Here is a 25,897-nt window from a genome sequence, read left to right on the forward strand (position 1 = left end):
ATGCCAAGATTGTTTATTGAAGTGGAGATCATCTTGTGGGAGAGGAGTAGAGCAGATAGTGCTGATGGGCCATGTAATCTTGTACAGAAATTGTTTAGTGTTGTATAAGGCAGCCTCTCTCGAATCAGAGGACTGGCCCCCATGCAAGTCTATGGGAAGTACAATTGTGCATGCCTTATTGAAATTAAGCTTATAAAGGCTCAATTCTCTCTTTTGTTTTTACCAAAGTGAATTATCACTTTATATTGACTGCTTGTGAAGGAAAAAGTAATCAGTCTGGTCAAGTTTCTTCAGGCTGAGATGTGACAGGAGATGGGGGGAGAGTGTACTTGAGCCAATAGATATTGAGGTGGAGTGGGTCGGTGCTATACGAGGAAGGTGAAGTAGTGCGGAGTCTGGAGGTGGATATAGCCAAAGAGGTTTGGTGTGCACGGACTGCCTACTGCATTGAGAGAAGCAGTAGCTTGCATTGCTCAGGGGATGTATGGCCTGGTTTCCCTATAGCTGTTGTGGACATAACAGATGTAAAAAAGACTGCTCTGCTCTGAGTCAGGAGTTGGTGGGGGAGAGAAAACAGCAAGGAAATAACAGACCATATTTTTAACTTGTGATTGAGCTGTGGAGGCTTCCCGGTACCAGAACACCTTGGTGTGCATAAGTTAATGGTAATGGAGATGAATTTATAAGAGAAGGAGGAGAGATACATAGGTGTGTGAACAACACTGTACATAATACAAAACATGTTGAGCTGGGAAGTCTGCCAACAAGACACATGAGGGAAACTCTCTGTAAACCTGATATTTTATCCTGGGAATAGCTCTGCAAAACGCCTTTATGGAATGACAAATAATATTAAGGTAGTAAAACTCTTTCACTTTGGTTAAGTTCATCTCTGCTTAACCAATCAACGAAAGGATTGCCTACATACTAGTAGCCATCTTAGATGCCTACCTTTAAAAGAGTGTTTAGATGACTCTTCAAGTTCATGAGATGACTCATATCTCTCTGATCTGGTAACGTCAGTGGTGTTCTCTTTTGCTCTGGATACATCCCCTTAATCACTGTCTTTTCCTTTTTTCCTGCTTTGCTACGTATGCCCCCTTCCTGCTGCATTTTTTTTACTTGCTTTTGCACTTCTGCAGAACTGATTTACAAAGCTGTTTAAGAGGCAGATTTTTCCAAGATGACAGTATTAAAGCAATATTCAGAAAGGGAAGACATGCTAGAACATTGCACGGGTAGAACTAAGTTTGCAGTGATGGTGGAAAGTGCTGTCAAGACATAGCTGACTTACAGTGACCCCGTAGGGTTTTCAAATTTGCAGTACTGCTGCTGCTATTTCTTAAAATCTTTTGGTGTCCACTCAATATAGAGCAGCCAATGTGATGGATCTTTCTTCTGAATTCAGGTGGTCCTTGCAGACCTCGCCACATAGGTATATCTGATTATTGGAGTGGGTGCACCAAATATACATAGGAGCATATTACGATGCCGAGTAAATGTAAAGAAAACACTAATTCAGAATATAGATGGTATCAAGCCTACAGCTGTCTTTAGAAGCAAATATGTAAGCTCCTCAGACCTCTAATTGCAATTGCATATTTAACTGTTCCAAATTATAACTGGCAGCAGCTAATTATGGCTCAGAGCCCTAAAGTCATTGGGCAGTCTATCACTGGGCAAATTGAGGTAAGGGGTAACTTGTCCATTTGCCATTGTAGTGGTCACTGTAGCTAGTCAAATGCTATGGACAGATGTGCTCTTGTGAATACATATGGGGCCTGAGTACCACTTCATGCAGCCTTTAAAGTATTAGACAGAGCTATCTTTGCAATGGCACAATACTAGCATTTTTACAACACTAGACAGATGGTTTTCCAAAACCATTTCAGAAAGCTACACTTGACAGTAGCTGTTCACATTCTATTCTTAATTCATTATCTCAGTTTTCAATGAAAGATCTATGAATCAGTCTTGTGTTGTTTTGGAATAAGTTTAATAAAGGAAATGGAACTACAAAGCACTTCATTTGCACTGTTTTTATATAGTATTGCTTTTTCATTAATCCATAAAGTGATTCAGTTGTATGAAAAAGGACTAGTTCTGGCAAGGTTCTATTGACATCTATGAAAAGTGTCCCTGTTACCAGAGAGGAGTGTTCCTGAAAACATTGTGTAAGATTCTGAATTCAATGTGACTGGCTTACAAGTGTGGGAATAACTTATTAAATTATCAAGAAATACTTGACAGCTCATATGCCTAATGGTACATTTATAATGCAGTCATTTTATATAGTTACTATTAGGAGACAGTATAGTTACAATTAAAATTAATGCAGGATATTTGACAGTACTCTAGTTATGATTCTCCATGGAATGGAAAGACTGATTAACAAATATGAGTTCAAGAAACTTAACTATAGGTACCTACATTTTATTTTGTACAAATAAAAGGTGCTAGCTTTGTAGAATATACACATTTTAGAGCTAATACTGGATTTTACATCACTTTTGATCTAACAATTTGTGTGCTAAATATATTAATACTTTTAAAAACCCGAATGTTTTATTACACAGAAGTTCAGAAAGATCTTGCCTTTTTACACAGAAGTATCTAACAGTGCATTCCCTAGCAGAGTTACATGAAGCTGCCTTATACTGAATCAGACCCTTGGTCCATCAAAGTCAGTATTGTCTACTCAGACCGGCAGCGGCTCCAGGGTCTCAGGTAGAGGTCTTCCACAACACCTACTTGCCTGTTCCATTTAACTGGAGATGCCGGGGATTGAACCTGGGACCTTCTGCATGCCAAGCAGATGCTTTACCAAGGAGCCACGCCCCCTCCTTCTAAGTCCATTGAACTCAATGGGTTTAGAAGAGTTACTCTGCTTTGGATGGAGATGCAAGAATAGCAGAGCTATACACAAGTGGGTGGATTTTAAACTGCAGTGTTTACTTTCAACTCTTCAACCTCAATCTATGACTAAAAATTTAATTCTTTGCGCTGTTGTGCTTATTACACCAGTATCAAAAGCAGTCTGTGCTAGTTTGGTGTAGAATTGAAAACAAAAATTGGACTGCCTGACTCCTCAGCACTTTCCCAGTTGAACTGGTCAATTGACCATAATAAAAGACTGACTGACTGACTGACACCGCCCGGTTGCAGCTTAGCAGTCACTGGTGATCATTATATTGCTCTTCTCTGAATATTTCTTCATCCCAAACATGGAGTTTTTTGGGAGGGAAAGGAGGAACAGTTTCTTAGCATGCACCTAGCTGAATCGGATTTTTTAGATTTATATGCTGTTTCTCTAGAGCAGGGGTGCGGAACCTTTTTTCCGCCAAGGGCCATTTGGATATTTATAACATCATTCGCGGACCATACAAAATTATCAACTTAAAAATTAGCTGACCAAGCCCCAAGCAGGCATCTGCCCCATATGACCCCCCCGGTGCAGGCAAGCAGGCAGGCATCCAACTGGTGGAGCACTCGCCCACCTGGTGCACAGGATTGTCTGTTGCACCAGCTGGGCGTAGCCGTCCAGCCGCACGTTGGAGTTGCTCCTGTTGCGCGTAGTCGGGGCCGGATTCTACAGCCAGCTCCTGCTACCTCCGCCTGTAGGGGTGAAATGAGGACACACTGGCTAAGAACTCCCTCCCACACACACATTCTGGCCCTGCCCCCTTTAACCCCTCCATTGTCGCCACTTCCACCCACAGCCCTCTTGTAGTACAGAGGGAATACATTTCTCCACGGCCCAGGTGGGAAAAGGTTAACCCAGTTTCTTGGGTGGTCTGGGCAGCTCCATAGCTAATGACTCTTCTGCAAGGGGGAAAGAAGGTTCCTTTTCTCAGCAAAACAAACTCACATCCGCCTTGAATAGAGGCTATTCCTGTCAGCAGGAGGGGGCGGATTGCCAGTCTCAGATCCTTCTGAGCTAGAGATCTGCCAGGACCCACAAGGTGCCAGACCAAATGATTTTGCGGGCCTGACGTTCCCCACCCCTGCTCGAGGCAGCTTACAAGTAAAAACTATGCCATAAACGTTATAAATCAATATAAAAACAACCATCAAGCATGGTAAAAATATCCGTAAAACAGACCTCAGACTATGAAACTCACAATGACAAAACTCTTTGCCAGGGTAAAAAGAAATATTTTGGCCTGGCAAGCTTGCCTGGGGGTGGGGGGTGGGGAGGAGGGCATCTCAAAGGCAAGGTGGCACCACTGAAAAATGTCTTGGCTCTAATTGACCCCTGCCTCACCTCTGAAGTCGGGCACAGACTGAGGTTACGAGACTGCTTGAGAGAAAGAATTTTGCCAATAACTTAGTCTGGGCCAACATCCCCCTCACAGAAGATGACTGCAAAAAGCTCAGCTTGACTTCGGACCTACAGAGCCACAAGAAGAGAGTTATGGGATGTGATACAGATGCAATGAAGACTGTAAATGGTGCAAAGACGGTGAGTGTTTGAGATTCCAGTGTGTTCCCGTCTATGCAGCCCTTCGGGGAATGATCCTGCCCTGCAGAAATTATGTATGATTTGAACCCTTGGGATCCTGCACACTTACTGTGTGTACCTGTGACAGTTTTTCTTGCTGTTCATGTACAAACTTGAGGGCTCGGGGAACAAAAAAACAAACAATAATTAAGCCATTTGTGAAAAGTTATGGAATCTGTTTCCTCTGTCAAAGTAATGCTGAAGCCTGCACACTTATGAGGGGCATTACACGTCAATGAAACCTGCACAAGGGACTGCAACCTTGTTAATTCCTTGGGAAAGGTGCAAATTGATGATGTCATCCTCCTGATGTTAGTTGATCTGAAAAGCTGCTAAGCTTGACTCATCTTTTCTCAGTCCCATGCCTTCCCTTCAAGGCAGGACTGTCTCAGCATAGGAATACAGGATATCATACGGATGAATGGAAACACATCTAGAACAAATCATTTTATTGTGTACTAATGTCATACCTGAATGACATAGTACCTGAATGTGAATACTCCCCTAATATTTTAGCTTTTATAGATTCTAAATGATGTGGAAATGAACTCTGTAATCCTTGCATGTACAGATTGCTGGATCCAACCCTGTGCCTCGTCTTCTGGCTCAAATGTGATGAAAGTCAGTTCTCAAAATTGTGGGGATTTTGTGGCCTAGTACATGGTAGGCTGCCTTACTGGCCATTTAGCCAATTTCCTACTAAAAATTGTGGAAGAAATTTATTCTTTTCCTAACAAGAGCAGCAGTTAAAGAAGTAAAAACCTCAGAATTACAGCTAGTTCTCAAATGGCCCTTTCAGGAATCCAGGGTAATAAAAAGTCAAGGAATGTCTTTTAGATGAAAGCTGGTTAGGTGAGTAGCTACCGATAGGTAAATTTTATTCCACAATGGGGAATCTACAAGAAATCTTACCAATTTCACCTAGGGGATAAAAAATTAAACACAGAGCAGCACTTCCCTATCATACCTCAGAGCACAGAAAGTAATGTACAGGAGAAGGCACTGCCTAAGATATGAGCCATGAGCCATTTAAGGCTTTGAAGATGTGCATGAGCTCAAGTTAACAGAATTAATCTAGTTCCACAGGGAGGCTTATTTCTCCGGTTTCTACTCGCCTGTTTTTTCTTAGCTTCCATCTCACACGCAGAATTCAATCCATACTGTATTAGCACTCCAAATTCAAATTCAACTGGGCGATATTCTTTATTCCTATGTGCAGACAATTCTGCCTTAAAAGTAGAACACAGGATTAAGAGATGACTGTCAAGTTACCTTCTGCTCTTAACATCAATTAACATCAGGAGAACAGCATCAATTTGCACCACTCCCAAATAACTATATCTAGTTATTTTATCTATATCTATATTGTTAGTTAACTATATATTTTAATCTCACCCGTCCTCCAAACAGTTCAGAACACTATACATTTTTCTCCCCTCATTTTATCCTTACAGCCATCCCATGAAGTAGATTAGGCACAGAGAGTGCCTGGCCCAAGATCGCCCTGCAAGTTTCATGTAAAGTGTGGATTTGAACTCAAAGGCCATTTTTGCATGGTCAATTTTGATGCTCGCTCAAAGCTCTTTTTGAAAATACAACTTTAAAAATGCCTTTTCACAGTCCCGACGCAAAAGGAGAAGTTCCACTCCCCCCACTTGCCTGCTCCTTTGTTCTTGTTTGCATATCCATTAGCATATGCATAGCTAACGCGCCTCTGTTGTTTTGCATTGTTCCTTGAGTGGGATTCTTGGTGGCAAACACCAAAGGTCCCGTTAAATGGGCTCTTTTGTAATGCGAAGCAGGTATGCGCCTATTTCTCAGTCACTTTCGGAATGATGGTTCAGCGTATGCAAAATTAAAAAAAAAAAGCGGGGCAATTCAGCCTGGAACGCGCTGCTAATTACCATGCAAAAATGGCCAAACCTTTCAGGTCCTAGTTTAAAGCCCTAACTACTACAACCATTCTGGCAGTTACCCAGGTATTTCAAATCACATGTTTGGACTATTGTAAAACAACCTGTGCATAAGTAGAAATAAATACAATTATGACAGCTGCACAGTTTGATTAAAGGCTTTATTTTCAAATAGATTAAAATAAGTATGTTGGCTCTCTACAAAAAGAACTGTTTTTAAAAACATTCCAAAGATGCCAGATTGACTTCCAGAGGGACAGTTAAATAAGGAAATACAGTACTTGCTTTAATTAAAGATGGATGCAGTTTGGCTTAGTCATGATTTTATTGCCAGACATTTGGTCTCAATAGTTCAACGAGAAATATTAAAAACAACAAAAGATCGTTTTCTTTCAGTTCTCTTTTATTTTTGAAGAAACCACGCAGACTTGGGCAATATCATCGTACTCGTACGTTCTCTTCAAAAAGGTGTCCGTTAATCTCAAGCCGGAAATACTCTAAAACAGGAAGAAAAGGATTGAAACAGATTTTATATTGGCAGGAGAAACTAGGCTTCTGAGTGGGAATAAAAGGTAAATGTTATCAGTTCACACATAATGCCATTCCATGCTTTGCTGTTGCATGGGCAAGTCTCTGGGTTTGCATGCTCCCCTTTCCTTCCTCCCTTCCTGTTGGGAAGCAAACCGCAGTTTGGCAGTACCTCCAGATCTGCAATCTGTGGTTTCTTTTCTTTTTTTAAAAAAAAAAACTTTTATTTGTATATATATATAGGGTACAGAAGGAAAAAGGGAAAAAAGAAAGGATAAGGGGAATCCGTCCGCAATAAACATTAACAAAAAATACATTCTTGTCATTCTATTAAGTTTCAAGGAGATTAGAAAAATCTTAGTGGATTGAATAAACATTTACTAATTACCGTTTTTTACCTTAAACATTTATATTAATATTCAAATAAATTTAGCAATAACAACAACTTTAATAAAATTTTGTCTCTATAAGTTCGTATCAATATAACTATAAAACGGTTACCATTTCTCATTAAATTGTTCTATTGATTCATTGATGGTAGAGTTCATCATAAAAGTCATTCTGGCCATATTAGCAAACTCAAGTAGTTTGTCTTTCCATTCTCCTATATCTGGTAGAAACGTTTGCTTCCAAGTTCTTGCCAATACAATTCTTGCCACTGTTGTGACGTATTTAAAAATGTCTCCAAGATTTAAGGGCAAATCGGATGGCAGCATACTAAGTAAAAAATATTTTGGATCCAGCTTTAAATTAGTTTTTGTTATCTTCTGTAGTTCATGTAGGATATTCTTCCAGTATGATTGCACCTTTGGACATGTCCACCAAACATGAAAATAAGAACCATCTGTCGACATTTCCAACAAGACCCCTTTTTCTCTTTCGTGTTAGCCATTTGGGAAATCATATTGGGCGTCATGTACCATTGATAAAAAGTCTTATACCAATTCTCTTTAACATCTGGACTTACGGTGTATTTTAGTTCTGAAGTACAAAGTTTTTCCAAGTGTCTATTGGTATCATTTCTCCGAAATTTTGCATCTATTTTATCATATTCGTTTTAACTTGCTCATCTTCTGTATCGTATTTCAAAAGTAGTTTATAAATTTGTCCTAATAAATGATCATCTTTTTTGGTCACCAATGATTCAAATTCTGTCAATTCTCGAAATGAGCCAGATTTTAAAAAGTCTGTTCTTAGATGAGAACGCAATTGAAGGTACATCAACCAACTGAGTTTTTCGAACTTGTCTTCTAATGTTGGTATTTTAATCTCTCCTGTTGAGTCCACCATATCACCATATACTAATAACAAATCATTCTTCAGTTTAATGTCATCCAAATAAGCTTCAGTCGGAGACATTATTGATGGTGGAGAGGGGCTGATTCTTTTTTTGTATTTTTTCCATACTTGAAGAATTGCCAGCTTAACATCACAGTCTTCAGAGGTTTTACTCGGATGCAGAGGATTCCATAAAACTTTGTGAAAACCCTGTTGGAGATCTGCTCTTTCTAATTTTTGATTTCTGTTCAAGGGATGTTTAATCCATTCCGCAACCCAGGTCAGACAAGCTGCATGATAATATAGTTTGAGATTTGGTAGTGCCAACCCGCCTCTCTTCTTCTCATCCTGTAACACTTTAAATCTAATTCTTAGTTTTTTGCCATTCCATACAAAACAGTTAATTTGCTTCTGCCAATTATCTAATATCTTGTCAGAAATACTAATTGGTAAAAATTGAAATAAAAAGTTTAGTCTTGGGAGAACGTTCATTTGTACAGTCGATATTCTTCCTAGCCAGGAAATGTTCATCTTTGTCCATTGACTCAAGTCTTTTTCTATTGCTCCCCAAATTTTAAGATAATTTGTTTTAAAAAGAGTCTTATTTTTTGATGATATGTTAATGCCCAAGTATTTGACAGAATCTGTTATTTGACATCCTGTGAATTCTTTAATATGCACATCTTCAACTTTGGTGGTGTTGAATGGCATTATTTTTGTCTTTGTTTTGTTTAATTTATAACCAGAATATTTAGCAAATTCTGAGATGTGATGTTGTATATAAAAAAGATTGTCCATTGGGTTCTGACAGAATAAAACGACAGTCTGAATAGCTTCTGATTTTGTGTTCTTCATTTATAATTTTAAGTCCCTTGATTTTGAAATCGTTCCTAATATAGTTCGCTAAGACTTCCATGGATAAGTTGAATAGAAGAGGTGACAACGGGCAACCTTGTGTGGTACCCTTTGTAATATTGAAGTCTGGCGTTAGAGAACCGTTAATTAAAAGTCTTGCTTTTGGGGCCGTGTATATTGTATTAAATATTTTAAGAAACGTATCTCCACAGCCCATTTGCTCTAACGTCTTTGATATGAAATGCCAAGAAACATTGTCAAACGCTTTTTCTGCATCAAGAAAGATCAAAGCTGTTTTGTGGGATTTTGATTTAATATACTTGATTGCGCTAAGAACCAGTCTCACGTTGTCTTTCATTAATCTCTTGGGAATAAATCCTGTTTGGTCAGGATGTACTAATTTGGTAATACATCTTTGAAATCTCTTAGTTAATATAGAAACAAATAGTTTATAGTCCACATTCAACAAAGAAATTGGTCTATATGCCTGAGGGAGATGAGGATCAGTACCTTCCTTTGGGAGCAAAGAAATATGAGCCTCTTTCCAAGAATCTGGAATCTGTCCATTTTCCATTGCATCATTGAACAAAGATAACAAAACAGGTGTAAGTTCATATAACTTACAGCATTTCGGAGTTATTCCATCTGGGCCCGGCGCTTTATCAGATTTCAAACAGCTTATGACGTCTACAATTTCCTGGGTGGTTATCTTTTGGTTGAGGCTTTCTTGTTCGTCTTCCGTCAATGTAGAAAGTTTAGCTTGTGATAAATATGTTTGTAGTCCCAGAACTTGTAAATCGTCTTTTGCATAAAGTTGTTTATAGTAGTCAGCGAAGATTTTTTCTATTTCTTATTGTTTATTGTAAATTTTTCCATTGTGTTTTGCTCCTAAAATCTTCCCCTTCATTTCTTGTTGCCGAAGTTGATTAGCTAAAAAGCATCCGGGTTTATTGGCCTTTTCAAATAATCTTTGTTTAGCATATTTAAGCTTCTGGTGAATTTCTTCAGTCTCTATTGCTTCTATTTTGTGTTTGATCAATTTAAAATTTCAAACAATATCTTTACAAGGCTTTGCTTGAAAATCCTTTTCCAATTGTCTTAATTGTTTCAAAAGATCCTGATAATGGTTTTCTTTATCTTTTCTGAGTTTGGCATTGAAAGCTATCATTCTACCACGGATGTATGCTTTGCATCGTCAAATTCGTAATTCGTAATTCATCGTCAAATTCGTAATGCTTGTGAAGAAATGCTTTGATGTCTGTTTCTAAGTTTGTTTTTCCGAATTGTTCAGAAATTCCGCAAAGCTTGATATTCTTATCGCTGAGTTTAACTTCGTGTGCATCCGATTTGATCGAAAGACCTTGAATTATTTTAGAGTGTTCCTGTAACTCGGAAGAATGTTGGGTCACTGTAGTCTCTGTTGTCTCTTGCTTCTGCTTGATTTTAATTATTTTTTGAGAATTGATTTTCAAGCTCCTCCTCGACCTTGGCTATGCTTTGAAGAACTCTTTGTTCAGATTGCTGAATTGAATTTTGCAAGGAAGTATTCAGATCAAGTATCATTTCCTGAGTACATGCAAAAAAATCTGTCGGATTTTGACTTTCTTTTGCCATGGCCGGACTTTCCGGAAGAAGAAGTTCTGTTTTGGATTTAAATTTCGCAACATCTATCTCTTGTTCTTCTTCTGAATCTTCAAATTCTTCTAAAATCGTTTTTTTACGTTGCTTTCTTCTTATTTTCTTGGACAACTGATGGGCAAAGCTGGAAAATCTCTTCCTCATTCTAGATTGTGCACTAAGAAATAAAAATCAAGTTGTCTAAAGTCTCCAAGTTTTACTCCTCTTCCCTACCCCCCAACACAAAACGAAATATCTAATACTGGTATATGAAGAAATACAAATAACACTGACAATAGAAATAGTTATCTAGGTGGAGTAAAAAAAATTCATTCATGTAATCAATTGATGCCTAAAAATTACCAGTATATATATATATATATATATATATATATATATATATATATATATATATATATATATATAAGTAGTAAAATTAGTAGCTGAAATTAATTGTTATTCTCAATACCTTTTGAAATAGTTGATATTATAAATTTTTAACAGTAATTTATATGTTAGTGGTTCGTTGAATAGATCAGTTCAGTTGATTCTGTCAATCAGATTCACATTAATTATCAATTAATTTCTCGTTAATAAAATGTAATTCAGTAGTTCAATGTACTAGTGAGGGGGAATGTTTTTTTTAAATATATGCAAAAAATAAAAATAAAAGCAATATCCAAAGGGCCTCTAGGTGGCAGCAAAGCGTCTCTTTCTGTCTCTTGGTATGGAACAGGACAGGATAAGTTTCAGTATCTCAGCACCATTTTGAAGAAAGTCTTTCCCTTGCTTCTGCAGGATTCCCAAAAGAAAAAGAGTAACGAAAGAGAAGACAAAAAACCCACTGGTGTTATATGCAAGGGGCGCGGAGCTAAATCCAAACAGTGGGGGGGGGGGAGGAATGGAACAAAATAAGTTTATTAGAAAGCCCCGGAGAGGTTTTCAAGTGTGGTGCCTGCTTGGGTTTTTAAAACGTACAGCTGCCGCCGCCGTCTCCAACTGCTTACCGCTCGCCGCTGCAATCCGCTCCTACAGATCGCTCCAGGCACGCCCGCTCACCCGTTCCCGGGTGGTCCAGCGGTCCGGAGCGAAAGCCCAGAGATCCTGGAGGCACCGCGTTCCGCAGCTCGCACAGGCACCCAAATCAGCTTCAGCCATTAAACCTCAGGGCAGCACAGTAAAGCTTCCCCCCCCCTCGTATTCCTCCGTAATAGCTCTTCGCTCACACGCAGCCCCGCGGTCCAAGATGCTTGTTTAGTAAGTTTGCCTTATTTTCTTAACTTTACAAAAGTTTGATTTAAGTTCGGTTAGAATTTTAAAAGTTTTCAGCAGACGGGAAGGAAAGTTTAGACGGAGGCCCGCCATGTTCTTGGTGAACTCACCCCGTTGCTTTCTTCATCACCAGACGCCTTCGTGGCGTTTTTGCTGCCAGTCAGACCCCCGGAAAAAGTGCGTGGGGGGGGGGCTTTACAGAGCTGGTGCTCCTCTTTGGCCCGCTCCCCCCAGGCCTGGGGGGGGGCCTTCCTCGGAAGCAAAGGGATCCCGCAGCGATTGCTGCGTTAGGCAGGTTGAGTCCTCCGCCAGAAGTCCTGCAATCTGGTTTCCATTGGCCTTCCAAAAACCAGATTTGCATATGTAGAGAGCAAGCGCAAATCATAGATCATTGGTTTGGACACAAAAGGGAATTTATGCCCCCGCCCCAGGAGGAGGAGAGAGAAGTGGGAACACGTGAGCATGAACCCAATAGGGCCGTACCCTAGTTTGAACATTATAACAAAAACAGGCTCTAGTTTTGTTTTTTAATTCTACTAAGGAAGTCTTACCATGACCTGGATGGCCCAGGCTAGCCTGATCTTGTCAGATCTCAGAAGCTAAGCAGGGTCAGCCCTGGTTAGTATTAGGATGGTAGACCACCAAGGAAGTCCAGGGTTGCTATACAGAGGAAGGCACTGGCAACCCACCTCTGTTAGTCTTTTGCCTTGAAAATCCCATAAGGGGTCGCCATAAGTTGGCTGCGACTTGATGGCACTTTACACACACACACACACACACACACACACACACACACACACACACACACACACACACACACAAGGAAGTCTTACTTGTAGCCCTTGTACTGAAGATAGCAGTGTAAGTGTCAAGTGGAGGGATGAAATAGGGTGCAGTTTGCCAAGCTGTCTTCCCGATATGCCACACCAGTGAATGGAGTTAGTGTTGCACATTTCCAAAACCAGATCCATGGTCCTTTCGCTGCTAGAAAGAAAAAGAAAGAATTAATATAGATCTGTTTTTCTAAGGCCCAGTCTTCTACCATACTTTTTCTCTAAGGAACTCAATGTGACATACAGAGGGAATGATCCCATTTTCCTCTTCCCAAGACTACATGGCCAAGACGACATTTGAACCCAGCCATCCCTCATCCAGTATTTAATCCAGAATTAGACACACTGGCTTGCAGTAGAGGTCTAAAAGTGCAGTAGTTTACAAACATGCTCCACGGATGAGGACTGTATTGTTAAGAAAGCTATTTTCATAACTGTTGATTGGCAATTGTAAAAAACTATGAACTGTGATTTATGTAAGAAGATTCCATCCCCCCCCTTCCCTCCGGATGGGCTGAAAGAAGAGGAGTTGGCTTTTATACCCTGCTTTTCTCTACTTTTAAGTAGTCTCAAACCAGCTTACAATCACCTTCCCTTCCCCTCCCCACAACAGGCACCTTGTGAGGTAGGTGGGGCTAAGGGAGTTCAGAGAACTGTGACTAGCCCAAGGTCACCCAGCAGGCTTCATGTGGAGGAGCGTGGAATCAAAACTTGGTCTCCCGGATTAGTTTGCCGCTCATATGAAGTGGGAAATCAAACCCGGTTCTCCAGATTAGAGTCTGCCGCTCTTAACCTCTATACCATGCTGGGTGGAACCAGTTTTCCCTAAAGATCCATGATAACCTGTCTTCTCCCCAGCAGCCTGGGATTGGAATTTTAGGTATATTTTCCATTACCATCACAAACAGGGTTTGTTAAGTACAACATCCAACTACTGTTAGTGTTCCCTGGAATGGAAGGCTTTTACAAAGCATTGCTCTCTTACCTAGAACCTGTTTAGTCTTTTCCTTTATAGGATTATTATCCCCTAATCTGAGGCAGAACTGATAAGAGAAGTAGCATCTCTATTTCCCTGGACTTGATGAGATTAAAGATCTTGCCTCACAGCAAGAAGCTGAAGACACTGTTGTCCCTGCACACAGGGGATGTCCCAATCAAGGACTGGACATATGTATACTCAGTCAATACAGGTGAGCATCTGTATCACATTATTCAGCCATGTTGATACAGATGCACATTTCCATCCAGAGCTACTAAAGGTGTGCAATGCTTTTTGATTAGAGCTGGATACAGCCTGTGATTCTACTCAAGATTAGTATACAAGTTACTTAAGGCAGGCACACTTCCACAGTTCTGATCTCTTCTCAGATCACTACAGATCACTGACACAAGTAAGGAGAAAGGCTGGATGCAAACAGAAAATGTTAGAACATCTCCACTAGTTTGTCCTATAAAATATTTCCATCCGCACTTAAAATATTCCTACAGTAGTTGGGAAGTGTGATGTAAAGGGCTGTATACAGTAGAAATTTAGTCTTTAATTTGAAAGAAAACTGAATTTGGAGGGTCTCCACTAAACTGCATTTTTCCTTGTACAGGAAATATTGAGCAAACTAAAAAAAAATTCTAAAGACAAGATGAGCGGGGGGGAAAGACTTCATTACCTGCAATTTGTTATTTTACATGTAATATCAAAAGGTTCTTCCAGATTTACTGTGTCTGGTATGGTCTCCAACGAAAGCCTCACATCCCCATAACCTGGGGCCTAAGAAAGTATTAAAAGTTTATCAGAAGCATGAACAATAGCGATAATGCAAAACATTGAGGAATGGTTAAATTGTGGAGCGAAATTTTCAACTGCAGAAGCCACAATCTGGTAATCAAATTTAGGTTAAAGGACCTGGAATCCTCACTTGGGCTTTTATCAATACAAGGACCCTCCCAAGATTATTTGACACTCAGAAAGACTAAGCTTTTAATATTAAGAGGAAATAATTCACAAGCAGTGTTGTATACGCAAGCCCAATTAAAGTGACCATGGTTAGGGTAAGGGTACAAGCTGCTCATCTCCCATTTATTTCAGTGGGACCCTATGCACCAAATATGCTTGATGGATTACATTCCAAGGTAGCAGATAAACATGAATGCAAAACCAGAAAATAAAAACAATTTAAGACCAGTTTTGCTGGATCAGACCAAGATCTATCTAAGACCAGATAGTGCTGTGAAGTCCTCCCTGGCCACTAACGGGGATGGGGGAGGGGAGGGTTGCCAGAACTACGTTGGAAAACTTCTGGCGATCTGGGGGTGGAGCCTGGGGAGGACAGGGACCTCAGTGGGGAACAATGCTATAGAGTCCACACTCCAAAGCATCTGTTTTCTCCAGGGAAATTGATCTCTGTAGTCTGGGGATGAGCTGTAATTCCAGGGGATGCCCTGGAGGCTGGCATCCCTAAGGTTAGGGCCGCCCCATCCCAATGCAATATTTACAGAATACTTCCTCCGTACATGGAAATTCTATTTTATAGTGATAGTCAACAATGGTTCCTCCATAAATGCACATGCTCCTCCTTTTTTGGAGTCTTCTAAACTAGGGACATCACTAGGTTTGATGGTAATGAGTCTTATGTTAATAATGTATGGTAAGAAAGGCATGTGTCTTTTCTCTCGCTCCAGATGCTCAGAAGGAAAGGGGTTGTCCAGCAAAAAAAGATTATAATTTAACTCCTTGCAGGAGAAGAATTGCTCATAGGGGAGGGGCTGTGGCTCAGTGGTAGAGCCTCTGCTTGGCATGCAGAAGGTCCCAGGTTCAATCCCTGGCATCTCCAGTTAAAGGAACTAGGCAAGTAGGTGATGTGAATTACCTCTGCCTGAGACTCTGTAGAGCAGCTGCTGGTCAGAGTAGGCAATACTGACTTTGATGGACCAAGGGGTCTGATTCAGTACAAGGCAGCTTCATGTGTTCATGTACACCACAACAATGTTTACTGAGAGAGGCTTCTGAAGTATAGAACATGAGCATTTCAAATTCACCGTCAATGACGTTAGAAGGCAAATTCTATGTTTCCCTCTTCCATCCACAAAATGAAATTCAGTTTCAGTATCCAGTTACTACGAAATAATATTCCAGAACACTCACCATTCTTTGGAGCTGACTAGTTTGCAACCTTCCTCTTTCTCCCAGATTTGTCTTCCATACGATGTCTAACTTTCCAATTACTGTTACGCCTTTAATGACTCCTGCTTTCTCTGCAAATTCCTGCTTTGGTTTTAGGCAGTATAAATACTGACGCGTGTCCATAGGTTGCAAATACGTCCTCGTCCCAAACGTGGACGTACTGGAAGAAAAGAAACATTTAAATAATTGGCTCGACAAGAGTAAAGAAACCTATGCTTTAATTAAGTTGACATATTATAATAATGACAAAAATACGGAAGAACTGGACACTTGCTGGAATTCAACCAGTCATGCGGATTTTAGATAAATAAATAGAGTATTACTTGATTAAGTGCTATGGGTATTTTAGTTATATTAGTAGCGCTTTTTTAGTTTTTTAAAAAAATAATTTGTATCATTAGTATTTGATTTTTTAGTAATGTTATATCTATGTTTTCCCCCTTTTTCTTTTATTGTAAGATTAAATGCTTAAAAAATAGAAGAAAAGAAACATTTAACTTAGCAAGGAATAGCAGATCCATTTTGGTGTGGTATTTTTTACTGAGGAATAAAAACAACCTTCCTACAGAAATGGCAAATTAACAAGGCCAAGAAAAGAGAGACAGAAGGAAAAGCAGAAAATATATCTTCAGCATTTAGGAGCCTGGAACATTTTTGTAATGTTTATCAACTGATTACATTTGATGTCAAACGATGGTGGCAGATAAAGAACTCTTTAAAATGACAGGAAGATATGTGAAGGAGTTTAAAACAAGTGAAATCAGATGCAAACCCCTCGCTGTTACGGCAACGGTTCTTCAGGATCAAGCACACACTATTGGTTCTGCAGCAGGAGGATGTAAAGATGAATTATGGTATCATAAACACAAATGAGAGGCTGAACCCTTAACAAAATACAATCCAATGTCTTCTTGCCAGCTACAGGGATTTGCCTGCCTGCAGATCTTCCCCTCCATTCTAAGTGGAGAGGAGGGGTCCATACATGGGAAAATATTGCATGTCAAGCTCTCTTTTCTATTACAGCCAACGGATGAAGCCTGTTTATATAAGGGCACCATCTGGAGCACTGGCCGAGTACGTTTTGCAGCAGCTCACGCCTTCTTGCCAGTTTATGGAGACCAGATCACCCAAGGGCTCAGATGGTGCAGGCGCATTGTGGTACATGCCAGCAAATCATTCAGAACACAGTGACATTTTTGTAATCACTAGAACCTGCATTCTGGAATATATTAGACACTTGCTCAGTCATTGAAAGCAGGCTAATCCAGAGGCAGTTTGACACAGAATTATACTCTGAACCCATGATCCAAAAGAACATAAACACATAGTGGTGGTGGAGAGTGTCGTCATGTCACAGCTGCCTTATAGTGACCCCGTAGGGTTTTCAAGACAAGAGACGTTCAGAGGTGGTTGGCCATTGGCTTCCTCTGTGTGGGCTGAGACACATAGTACTTATATACAAATAGCTTCACCAGCACAGTTTCCATTTTCTACAGGTTAAAACAGAATAGCACCAGCAAGGTTTAAAGGCTCTTACCTTTCCCCACTTTGGCTGACAGCATTTAATTCTGCAACATTGTACATAATAGAAGGTTCTAATGAAACCTTCTCCATAAACATGGGAGAGGTTGTGATATTCTGAATCTGAGCTTCCAGAAAGACTTCATCAGTCTGAAAAACCAGAGAAAACTCTTTAAAAAAAAGAACAGTCCAAGTGGAAGAAAGCAGCAGCATCTTATAGGTCTGTAAAACATTAACCACAAACGCAGTTAGTTCATGCCTGCAAATCAAAGTAACCGTCATTAAATGTGAGGGGGGGAAGTCTTCATCCCAACAGACAGCAATAGGAGCAATAATGTTAGTTGATTGGTATAGTACTGAACAATGGATGTGGGATAATTTCATTATAATCTCCTATTTTCTTTTAGAAGAGGGTATCTATGTAGTCTCGTCAGGACTTGCCTACAGAATTCCAAAGGCTAGGATCAGCTCAGTTTTACCCAAGGAAACTGAAATATGTATTAGAGAGAGGTGAAATGACTGTGAATGCACAATACAGACATGCCATGCTCGATTAAATGATGCATCAGGCTGCATACAATGTTACAGGAACATCAATAGGAGCTTTACTGACATGTCAACGGCTACAAGAGCTCAGATGCATGCCAGGAGCACCATCTGGAATCTGGCTAGGCACTACCACAATATACTCAAAATTCTCTAGCCTTCCTCTTATTAAGACTGAATAGTAGCACAACAGATCTTAAGGTTCTACTTCAACAACATTATCCGCCAGTGTCCTACTACTTCATGTAAGGAACACCTCGGTTTTCCGCATTCCTCTCTGGTTTTGCAGCCCCTTCCAACCCCTGGAAAGATTATTCCCAGAGTCTCAAGAATGCACAAAGGAACAGGGTTGGTGGCGGCTGGAAAGGCCAGGCAGGTAAAATCACATTACTTTCTTCTTTCACAAGCACAGTTCTACTAAGAAAAGGGGTCCACTCCATCCCCTTCTTCCTCACTTCAGTCCACCAACCCTCATAGCTGTTCCTCAGCACAGATCCTGCAACCCCAGCACTCCTCATTCTGGGGGTCAGAAAGAGCTGCAGGAAAGGACAGAGACGTGGGAAAACTCTGTGCGCCTTCCAGACACAGATATTGCCTGTTATTCCTAACCCGAAAAGCTAATATAAAAACAAGTGACTCCCACTATGAATGCTGAAGAAGAACTGTTGTTGGAAGATGAATGGTTATTTTCCTCACTGACAGAATACAATACGGAAGATAACTTTGTAGAATTAGCTCAACATTTTATACATACCTCAGCATTCCTAACCTGTATACAATTGTTCCTCAAAACAAAAAACATGAAGTTTGGGAGGGGCATAAATATGGAACTTCAGACTAGCGCCAATGGCCAAGCCAACTTCACCCCCCAATAAATAACAATGATCAATATATCAGAATACGGACGCTGATGTGCCCCTGCAATTTCCAGTGGAATGATTGTGGCCCTTGATTAGGAAATGCCACCGTGGCACAAAGGCATACTGATCATATTAAAGTCTCTGCAAGATTTCAAGCAGAACAAAGATATCTGGAGGTTCAAAGCTAGTTTCAAAGCCCACTGACTTTCAAAGAGATGACAGTATGGGGAAAATCAAGGGAACCACCTGATCAAAGCTCTACCATCATGTCTAAGAACGAGCCTGCAGAGCCCCAATGTAAAAGGAAGCTCTGCCAGAACACAGGAATCTTGTTTTCTATAGGTGAATACCTGACAGCCATCCTACCTACTTTCCGCAGGAATGAAATTAGAAGAAGAGTTGGTTTTTATATGCCGACTTTTTCTACCTTTTAAGGAGAATCAAACTGGCTTACAATTGCCTTCCCTTCCTCTCCCCACAACAGACACCTTGTGAGGTAGGTGGGGCTGAGAGAGTTCAGATAGAACTGTGACTAGCCCAGGGTCACCCAGCTGGCTTCATGTATAGGAGTGGGGAAACCAACCCAGTCCACCAGATTAGAGTCCACAGCTTATGTGGAGGAGTTGGGGATCAAATTCAGTTCTACATATTAGAGTCCATCTCTCCTAACCACTACAGGGAGTTGGAATTTCATGTTGAGTGGTGATAACCAAGTGTAGAATAATTCAAGCCTATCACATTCCATGTTGTGGGGAGGATCTTCAAGGATAATGGAGACAGACATACTCATGCGAGACACACCAATGAGAAATAAATTCCAGTTATCTTGCTTAAGAGAACCCGCAATTAACACATTTTCCCAGCACCAGGGATCGCAAATTTTGAACAATTCTAAAAGAATATCCCATAAATCCATTGCTTATGTCTGTTTCCAAATTTCGCATCAGTATGTTTTAAAATAGCAACTGGCAACAGAAATTTAAGAAGAGCTAAGTTGTAGAAAACAAAACCAGCAGGCTTAATGAAAAAGCAAAGCAGCTTATAACACCATAAGCGTTGATTAGTTTCAGTAATTTGATTAGACCAGAGTATTCCCTAACAAATTTGCTCAGTTATTATGCCATATGCATTAAGGTTTGAACTGAAATCACATTGCAGTTATCATTAGAATCCTTTATTGCCACATGCATTCAGAGGGGTTGAAAGCAGAGTTCTAGTAAGCATGAAAAGGAAGATGCAGGTACATCTTGTGCTCTCTCCTCCTATCCAGTGTTTTCCTAAACACAACAGATGACAAGTTGGGATTTGACACGAAACAAACTCAAGTGGAAGGCTGTGTGTACTCCCCCAACTCTGTATCCAGGCAATCCAAATCGCACAATCTGCAGCTTCTAGTATTTGGCAAATTCCTTCAGGGTTTGTCAGTCATTGGGAGAGGCAAGGACCTTTGAAGAGGTCTGAAGCCTCATTCCCAAGTGCTGGAAATCTTATCCAGTAATCCGTCCGGCTTCTTTGATATCTACAGAGATACTCATACTTGTTTCAGCCTGACTTTGAACTCCAGGAAGGCTAGAATCTTGCTTTTTAAAAAAATGAAAGCTGAGATTCTCAAGAAGCTGAATTCTGTGCCCCAATACAATAAATACTACGAGCTCCTATCAAATCTTAACACACACAGTTATGCTATTCATGTGGCACAATGTTCCTCTGGGAACATTGTTTGGACCTGTATGTTCAAATGGAGGCAAGGAACTTATTTGGTGTTCACTTACTAAATTATGAAGCTCATTACAAAGGTCTGAATTAACTTTGCTAAACAATGGATACCAAGGAGAGAGCCACCTTATGTGAATAGTTGTTTTATCCCTCTCTCTCCCAATGTCTTTTCAAAGAAAACACACACACACAAACACACACACACACACATTATGTATGGATACAGTAAAACATTGCTTTTCTATTACGTTTCCAAAAATAATGTTAGTAACAGGCAGAGTCACAAACAGAAGACAAGCATACATATTTATAAATAATAAATAAAATTACCACAGAACTGAGGTCACTCTAATGGGAAAATAAAAAAGAAAACATTAGAGAAATTAGGGTTAAATGTTAAAGAAAAAAGGAGGACAACTAATTTCAAATAAAATGCATTTCTTTGCATTTTTTTGCGTATTCTAAACGAGACAGCATTAGTAATAGGAATGTAAACCAGCAATGGGGAAAAAAGTAAAAGAGGACTACTAATAAGAAATCTTATTTGTAAATAAGACTTGCGTCAGCAAATGGTACAGTGATGAAATAAATTACATATAACAGTTACTACACCATGTACACAGGGGTAAACTGCAACATGCTTGCAGGAGAAGCCCAGTATTAGGTCAAAGACTTCCAGATGGGGGAATTATTTAAAAAACGTCCCTCCCTTTAAATTTTGCCCATGGTGTCCCAAGGGGAAAGTCTCTATTAGAAGGGAACACGTTCAGCACGAACTCACATTTTTTAAAAATGCAAACAAATTATATGAATGTAGTAAGCACCATTAGAAGACCACAATTGCTACATGCACCTTCCAACCGGTTTGCGTGTGTTCAAAATGCTAATTCATGCCTTAAAATGAGATAGGCTTGATTCATGTGACAAAATGCACGTGGGACTCTCATCTCCTCATTACTGAACCACGTGCCTTTTAGGTATCATCCCGAGGCAGATTATTACACAGCTGGTCATTAGCACAAATGGTGAAAGGTCCCGCCACATGAAGAAAACTAGCACGAGGAGGGAGAGGACAAGGTCAGCAGAGACATCCCCCCAGTATTTAACCTTACACATTTTTTTTTAATGAGTGGAAGCCTTTGAAAAAAGCCATCCACCATCTGCAGTATGAAGTGGTACAGTACGCTTTACTAGTTCTGCTGCATTTGTAGTAGATCAGGCCTGAAGCATGGACTTCAGGAAGGGAAGTATCACTGAGATGAAAACCTTTTCCACATGGGACTGCAGAAGCTGCTGTGAAGGTTCCCCAAACGCTTCTACCGATTACACTCTTGGGCACCTGCCTCCTGCCCTAAGGAAAACACCCCAAGAAATGTTTATCAATGGCCCGTTTCAGAGCAACAACAGTGGATCACTGCATTTCATCAAAGGAAAACTACATTTGTTGCCACTGCATCCTTCCAGGCTGTACCAGCAGCCAAAATTTGCCCCCCTTTTTCTTGTCAGACCCTGGATGAGGGACATTAAATGTTATTGCAAAATACTTTGTGAAAAGCCAAACCGAATTGTGGGCTTGGTGACAGAGAAAGTTAGCACCTGCCTTTTACAGTCCTTGTTCCTTTGCTTTTGGATACCGTGGATTGGATCCGGCACAAAAGCTTACACAAGGAGCAAAAGCCTGGAGAGCCCTGTCAACAAAATGTATCTCAACACTGCAGGGACAAGGGGGGGAAGCAAGGTAGACCTACCTCCTTCCCCCTTAGTAGCTGGTGTCAACAAAGGCAGGAAGGACAGACACTGTGATTTTACCTGATCTCCCCCTTCCTGCTGCAGCACTCCATACCATGATGCATTTGGTCTGCAAGGATCTCCTGACCCTCACCAAGGATTCTGGTAAAAGGAGATCTTACTATCTCAACTGCTGTTGTCTACTGGCTTTGTCATTACTACTGGACGCTTCTGTTAAATCTTCTAGTGCAAGTGCCAACTGGGTTTAAATTAATAATTAGACACTTGACTGTTCAATCTCTCTCATCCTTTTTGGATAAACCTGGATTTAATATTTTTGACAGGAAAGACCCTTAAAGCAGACAGGGATTCTTTTTAAGAAGGGACCAAATCTAAGTGAATACAGACATACCTGTCCAAGATGGCCGACGACTGGAGAGTAGCAAGGGATAGACATCAATCACCTGTTTTCCTCACCAAGGTTTTGTTTTTTTGGTCAAAGCTACAGTAGCTAAGTAGCATTTTTGTAAAACTGGTATGTGGAAACTAAGTCCCTCATTATTTTATGAGTTCTTGGAGGTTTGAGACACAGCATGCCAAAATGAGTGATTCAGTACACTTGCTCTTTCTCCAAGTTTTTTTTTTTTAACCTAGGTTTTCCCCATTTCTCTTCGCAGTTTTCTGGCTCTATCATCAATATATACTCCAGTTAATAAAAACACCATTTCAAGATCAGTTAATACTTCTCAAATAGTTCCAACAGGCAGAAATGCTACAATAATGAGGCTATACTGAAATAAATTTTAAAAAAATGTTTTGCCGGGCAGTAAAGGAGGCGCTTGTCTATATGAACAGATTCTGAAATAGGCCTTTCTCTCTCTCATGGGACCAGAAAAGATGGACAGGGGATTACAAAGCCTGATAGGAAGCCACCATTTCCCATTCCCAAAGAACCCATGAAGATGCTGAGTCAAGCTGTTTGTCTATTGAGGACAGTATTGTCTGCTCAGACAGAAAGTTGCTCAGACAGGGTTGCAGGTTCACACCGCCTAATAAACAATCCATTTAACTGGAGATGCCAGGGTTTGAGCCTAAAACCTTTTTCATGCAAAGCAAATACTCTACCACCAGACCTCAGCCCTTCTAGTACTCTGTTTATATCTCATTCATATCTAATTCAAACGACTGCATACCAAACCCTAGGCACAACATTCAGCACTTACCTCAGCATTGTAGAATTTAGTTTTCACATCTAAGGGCTTGAGAACCTGTTTGAAAAAAGAATAGATGCTAAAGGGAGATTTCTCAGAACTCTCCATCAATGCCAAATACGACTCCTATACCCTGAGTAATGAACTAGAAGCCCCCTGAACTGGCTTGCAATTCATAGATGCAAAATGTTCACTCCAGCTCAAGAGCCCGACCCTACTCAGTCTGCTCCTTCAAGTAGCTACATTTGTGTAAGCATTTTACTGCAAGTCAAGTGTATTTCACAGCAAGGTGGCAAATGCTCCTGCCACAAAAATGGGTATTCTTACTTTAGAGGGAGATTCCTGGGTACATAGGTCATCAGACTCCTTATGATAATAGCACATTTTGGAGCTAACACTTTTCGTTTGGATGGGTGGTGTCAAGAAATACAAACAAGGTGCCTTTTAAAAAGCTGCCTTCCTCTGGTTTTCACTTATAGAAGGAACCCAATCAGTACCAGAGCAGCTGCATGCAATTCCCCATCAACTGCTGGAGGAGCTCTCCAACTGGAAGCAAAACAAGGTCTACACACCTGCACAGAGGAGCACTCAGCCTTAAAGCAGCACATCAATTAAGCACAGTCAGTATTATAAGTAACAAACAGATTTAGGATAACATGTTTTCATTTGCAGAGGAGAGTTTTAGGCCTGGAAATCAACTCGTCTAAGGAGCAAGACAGCGTGCGAATGGACTTGCCCTAATTGTAAACTCTATTTCACGGTGAAAGTATGTCAAAGATGATCTATTTCTATCTCATTTTGAGTACTTCCACTAAGGAGCTCAGGGTAGCATATTCTCCCCTCTCTGAAGCAGATTAGGCATAGGGAGGACAACCGGCCCAAGGTGACCTTTATGTAGGGATACCAGGTCCCTCCTGGCAACTGGAGGGGAGGGTTGCCAGATCCAAAGTGGAAAAGTTCTAGAGATTTGGGGATGGAGCCTGGGGAGGACAGGGACCTCAGTGGGGCACAATGCCATAGAATCCAACCTCCAAAGCATTCACTTTCTCCAGACTACAGAGATCAGTTCCTCTGGAGAAAATGGAGAGTGGATTCTATGGCACTGTGCCCCACTGAGGTCCCTGTCCTCCCCAGGCTCCATCCCCAAGTCTCCAGGATTTTCCCACCTTGGATCTGGCTGTAATTCCGGGGGATCCCCAGGTCCCACCTGGAGGCTGGCATTCCTACCTTCATAGTTGAGTGGACATTTGAAGCTGGATTTCCCCTGACCTTGAGCAACACTGGCTCTCAAGTAGGGGCTAAAGGTCTTCTGAAATACAATCAAAAGCTTCTGAATTGTTACCATTCACTTCAATGACATTTTCTCACCTATACATATGTTTGGGTTGCCTAGCCTGATACAAAAGATGTCTCTCTCCAATTCCCGGACTCACTTAGCACACCTTCATACAGGACTGCAGTGTCTTTTTTACTTGGCTGAACTCCTGTGCCTTTAACAACTTCATAACATGAATAAATTTGGCTGAGATAGTATTTCCCCCCACCCCCCAATCACTGCAAGTTCATGCCAAGAATGTTCACTTGTTGATTTCCTGTCTCATAAAGGCACCCTAGCATAAGAGAAAGTGGCAATCCTGTTTCCTCATGACTCTTAAGAAAATAAGAAAAGCCATGCTGGATCTGACCAAGGCCCATCAAGTACAGCAACCTGTTCACACAGTGGCCAATCCGTCCATCAGCCAATCAAGTCCAGCAGTCTGTTCACACAGCGGCCAATCAGGTGCCTCTTGTGACACAATATTCCCTCACTCACAGAACCTCACTCTTAGATGGCTTTTTATCACTTTTAAAAGATTTCTACCTACCGAGTAGCATATCAAAGTTTTATTAAATTTGTAAAACAAAAAAAAGTTTTAAACTATTCAATCAGATTTTTCACAGAGGTGCAGATTTAGACCCAGAGGGGGATACTGTCAGCTAAAAGCTATGTAGCTCCTGACTGTCTTGGTGGCTGAAGCTTCCCCAGTCCTTGGCTCAAACTTGCAGCCTCCTGTGGTTTGTCTGGCTGGTCTACTCCATGCAAATCCTCAGCAGGGGAACAGGCCAGGCAGAAGATGCAGCCGGAAACAGAGGTGGGGAAAGCAGACGCTGCTGGGATCATTAATTGCAATGCTGTAGTGGAAGTCCCACTCAAGTTAGGATCTGAACAATCCCCATTCTTGCCAGGTAAAAACCCAATGGGTTGGATCATACCACCCAGCTCAGTTAAGAACAGAGCCTTTTCCTGCCACTAGGAGGTTTCTTCCTGCAGAAGGCTCCATCCACCCTTAGCTGACTCAA

At 40.7% G+C, this 25,897-nt stretch overlaps 1 protein-coding gene across 4 annotated transcripts in view; it reads right to left on the reverse strand.

The window, feature by feature from the left end:
* Positions 1 to 6,778: 6,778 nt before the first annotated feature.
* TRAPPC13 (trafficking protein particle complex subunit 13) overlaps positions 6,779 to 25,897 on the reverse strand; it is a 34,875-nt gene continuing 15,756 nt past the window's right edge. The window contains exons 7-13 of one of the 4 annotated variants that reach the window (XM_056848569.1): positions 23,570 to 23,614; positions 20,949 to 20,966; positions 17,513 to 17,646; positions 15,937 to 16,135; positions 14,462 to 14,562; positions 12,798 to 12,945; positions 6,779 to 6,911 (exon numbers count right to left, since the gene is read on the reverse strand). In XM_056848569.1, coding sequence (XP_056704547.1) covers positions 6,807 to 6,911; positions 12,798 to 12,945; positions 14,462 to 14,562; positions 15,937 to 16,135; positions 17,513 to 17,646; positions 20,949 to 20,966; positions 23,570 to 23,614 — 750 coding nt within the window. In that variant the 3' untranslated portion in view covers positions 6,779 to 6,806. Of the gene's footprint in view, positions 6,912 to 12,797; positions 12,949 to 14,461; positions 14,563 to 15,936; positions 16,136 to 17,512; positions 17,647 to 20,948; positions 20,967 to 23,569; positions 23,615 to 25,897 lie in introns of all 4 variants that reach the window. The other 3 variants (XM_056848568.1, XM_056848571.1, XM_056848570.1) reach the window with 3 other exon arrangements.

Source organism: Euleptes europaea, chromosome 4 (genome assembly GCF_029931775.1).
Source record: "Euleptes europaea isolate rEulEur1 chromosome 4, rEulEur1.hap1, whole genome shotgun sequence".
Lineage (NCBI taxonomy): Eukaryota > Metazoa > Chordata > Lepidosauria > Squamata > Sphaerodactylidae > Euleptes > Euleptes europaea.